Source organism: Gadus macrocephalus, chromosome 21 (genome assembly GCF_031168955.1).
Source record: "Gadus macrocephalus chromosome 21, ASM3116895v1".
Classification (NCBI taxonomy): domain Eukaryota; kingdom Metazoa; phylum Chordata; class Actinopteri; order Gadiformes; family Gadidae; genus Gadus; species Gadus macrocephalus.
Genome location: NC_082402.1, coordinates 18,937,550 through 18,941,464, shown reverse-complemented (window position 1 = coordinate 18,941,464; position 3,915 = coordinate 18,937,550). Strand labels below are relative to the sequence as shown.

At 45.9% G+C, this 3,915-nt stretch overlaps 1 protein-coding gene across 1 annotated transcript; it reads left to right on the top strand.

The window, feature by feature from the left end:
• LOC132450380 (uncharacterized) lies at positions 1-3,879 on the top strand. The gene is made up of 5 exons (XM_060042470.1): positions 1-413; positions 1,818-1,975; positions 2,281-2,457; positions 2,634-2,775; positions 2,896-3,879. The coding sequence occupies exons 1-5, from the start codon at positions 1-3 to the stop codon at positions 3,362-3,364; spliced, it is 1,359 nt and encodes a 452-aa protein (XP_059898453.1). The 3' UTR covers positions 3,365-3,879.
• Positions 3,880-3,915: the final 36 nt, after the last annotated feature.

Sequence of the window (3,915 nt, the reverse complement as noted above, 5' to 3'; positions counted from 1 at the left end):
ATGGGGCAGAAGCAGGTCGGGTCAGTGACCTCAGCGGAGAGGGGGACCCTGGTCACAGTTGCCCTGGCAGGCAATGCTCAGGGCGACCTTGTTCCGCCATTTTTCATCTTCCCCCGTAAGCGGTTCAAAGACCACTTCCTGAGGGGTGGACCCGTTGGCTGTGCTGGCAGCGGCAACCCAACTGGCTGGATGAAGGAGCCAGACTTCCTCCTGTACCTGGCCCACTTCACCAGTCACACCCGTGTGTCCAAGGAGTCGAAGCTGCTCCTCCTGCTGGACAATCACACGTCCCACCTGTCAATTGCAGCAATTGATTACTGCAGAGCCAATGGCATAGTGCTGCTGTCATTCCCTCCCCACTGCACCCACAGGTTGCAGCCAATGGACATTAGTGTCTTCGGCCCCCTTAAGGGGTACGTAAACAGTGCGGCGGACAGGTGGATGAGGAGTAGGGATGTAACGATATACCGTAAAACGGTATATCGCGATATGAAAAGGCCACGAATGTCAACCGTACGTTTTTTCATGTAATACCGTGTCGCGGTATAGCCGCGAGATTGCATGGTAAATGCGAACTGTCATTTGTGGGGAGTCTGGTGAGCGACATTGTCATTAAAACGTTGCACTCAACTTAACACGGTATGCCCAGGCAGCCCACACCACACATAATAATAAAGCATTGACACAACACCACTGAAATATGACGCCTAACTTGAAAATCAACGGTCCCCTCTCACGTGGACCTTTGTTTGTAAACACTAACCAGCTCAGTGTTGCACTGTCCGTTGCAACAACATTATGCACACAGCAGCCAAGAAGAGAAAACGCTAGCAGAGATAAAAAGAGAAAGAAAAGCGATTGAAACTAGCTTACCTGTTGGAGGAGAGAAAAAGTGAAAAAAAAGCGATTGAAACTAGCTTACCTGTTGGAGCAGAAAGTGGTTCATCACGGGTCAGTAATTATGAATCCAGGCAAACAAGAAATTGCAGAAGGAGAGGACGCATCTCCGCTATTTAGGCAACCAAAACGGACCAGGTCGGCAGTGTGGGAATTTTCCGGCTATCTAAAGGATGAAGACGGCAAAGTTCTTGTAGATGGAATGCCGACTTGCAAACGCTGCAAGAGAAAAGTGCCTTGCAAAGCGGCAAACACGTCCAACATTGCATATCATCTCCGTGAGAAACTTCCACAAGACCATGCCAAAATCGTCAAATCCACGGTACGGTTGGCGAACATCCGTGACAGATGATATAAATATGTCCAATGATCCTTAATATGTTCACCATAACTTTACGTTAGCTTGTGTACTACCGGCATTTTGCGCACAAGTATGGAATCATTACTAGGTCAAACTTAGGTGACGTTGCCCACATCCGATGGTGAGAGGGAGGGAGGGGTGAGAAGAGTGCACTGTAAAAACATACATTTTGAGACAGATTTTTTAAAATAATAATTTATAAATAAAAATATCGTTATCCTTTTTTTTATTTCATTATGTCAGAATGTATTAAGATAAAAACTGAAAATAAAAATAGATTCTATAGTCCTTCAAGTGCGCCATCAAGCAACCAGCCTAATATAGAATAGTCCTTTGCCAAGGGAGCAAAATATGCTCCCAAATCAAAAAAGGCAAAGGAATTAGATGAAGCAGTGGCATTTTTTATTGCAAAGGACATGATGCCTTTCCAAGTGGTTAAAAGCCTGGATTTAAGCATTTGATGTAGAAGACGGAACCACGCTACAAGCTGCCATCTCGGGTTTACTTTTCGGATTCAGAGATTCCCCAGATGTTTGAAAAGGTGTGTGCGACTGTTCAGAAAAAGGTGTCTGAGGGAGACCTGTGGACGAGCAGAATCCTACATCAGTTTAACCATCCACTACATCCCCCCAGATTGGAAGCTGATGTCCCACTGCTTGAAAACAATGTATTTCCTGGAAGACCACACCCACGCCCACATTTTAGAAATGATTGACAGTATTCTCCAGGCTTGGAAAATACCAAAAGAGAACATTGTATGTTTCACAACAGATAATGCCTCCAACATGAGGAAGGCATCTGAAGATGACCAACATCCTTGGGTGTGGTTAGGGTGTTTTGGGAACAATCTAAATGTAGCCATCTCAAAAAAAAAAATATATCGTATCGTGATATCGTGATATTAATTTTGATATCGTATCGTATCGTATCGTACTAAAAATGTCATATCGTTACATCCCTAATGAGGAGCCACCCAGGGATAAACATCTAAATTTATGATGTGCCCTCCATCGTTGCTGAAGCCTTACCAAAGGCTGCAACAGTGAACAACATCACCTCCGGGTTCTCAAGTCCAGGGATCTGGCCTTTTAACCCCTCTGCATTTGAGGAAAAGGACTTCGCCGGAGCCTATTTGACAGACCGTCCTCCTCCCCAGGCTTCGGGTGACGAGGTCAGCGCTTCTCCAGGTGCCACTTCAGGTAGGAACTGTTCATCAGAAGCAACAGAGGATTAAACAAAGGTTAATAATAGATAAGTAAATAGTCCCATAAGTCCAAGTTCATAAAAGAAGTCCATAGGGTAGTGGACGGCAGAGAAGCTGTGTTTATAAACATTTATTTAAAAGTGTGTATTTTTTAAATGTGTCCTTTGGCAGGCATGGATGTACCTGATCGAGCTGCCGGGCCTGACGAAGCTGTCCGGCCTGAGGGAGAGGCCGTTGAATTCAGCCCGGACATCGTCCGGCCTTACCCTAAGGCCGGACCTAGAAAGATCACAAAGAGAAGAGGGAGAAAGAGGCAAGTGGAGTTACTCTTGCATCTCATATCTTGTCTGGACTTCCTTTGTCTACAGTCATGTAGACCTACCACATTTAAAGTAATTCAATTATCATTAAAACGTCCAATTTAATGTTTCAGGACAACTGCTATACTTACGGACACCCCGGTGAGGGCTGCTTTAGAGGCGGAAAAACAGGGAACTGTGAAGCAGCGTCGTCCCGCCAAGCAGCCTCCCTCCTCTCGGGCTCCCAAGAAGAGGCTCTTCTCGCCCGCTCCTGAAGCCGCCCCCCTTGCTGGAGTCACCCCTGGTGCCACCTCAGCTGCTCCTCCCACCATCACCTGGCCCGCTGATGGAGTCAGCCCCACCTTAGGCCTAGTTTGTCCTGTTCCGGAGGCAGCAGAGTTCACCACCATTGCTGCCTCTACATCTCCAATTTATTTAGGCCTATCCAGCGAGGACGTCAGCTGCCTCGTGTGCTGCGAGCTCTTCAGCGCCTCGATGTCTGGGGAAGAGTGGGTCCAGTGTGTATTTTGCTATAAGTGGTCGCATGAGGCTTGCACCGACGGGAGTGCACACTACCTGTGTCACCTGTGTGACAAAGAATAAAAATATTCAGCCTACTATACTGTCCATGTGTCTTCACTAGTTTGCAGTGGAAATACTGTAAATGTAGGCCTACAGCACAATTCACTTAACATTATAGACTGATTAACTAACTAACTATGAGGCCTGGGTTAGGCTATGAGTGGGAGCTTGGCTATTAAATATTTTGCAGGGTAGGCCTACTTTTCGTCCATCATGGTAACGCATCAAAAATAACAATGGCTACATTAAATTATGACAATAATAATTTAATTTAGTGGACATGCACACTTAAGAACTGCTGGGTATAAGCTATAGGCTAGCCTTCTACACCCTTGCTCTTGGTCACGACACATGGCTTGCCGATTTATCCTTTTCTCCAGCCATTACCATCCATCAGCTAGAGTGTCAAAGTTCTGCTTATTATGATTTCAACATAATGTTCATGTAAATGTGCAGACAATTACACAATATTTATCAGAAAAAATAAGTTTAGCCACTTACCTGTCCACAGAGACTTCGGATGCTTCTGTGCGCCGTGCTGAGCGTGTCGAAAAGAAGTTAACCCCGTGCGG

Coding starts and splice junctions, on each gene's coding strand:
- LOC132450380 (XM_060042470.1), top strand. CDS start 1: ATGGGGCAGAAGCAGGTCGGGTCAGTGACCTCAGCGGAGAGGGGGACC. Junction 414..1,817: donor GTCTTCGGCCCCCTTAAGGG/GTACGTAAACAG, acceptor GCGACTGTTCAG/AAAAAGGTGTCTGAGGGAGA. Junction 2,458..2,633: donor TTCTCCAGGTGCCACTTCAG/GTAGGAACTGTT, acceptor GTCCTTTGGCAG/GCATGGATGTACCTGATCGA.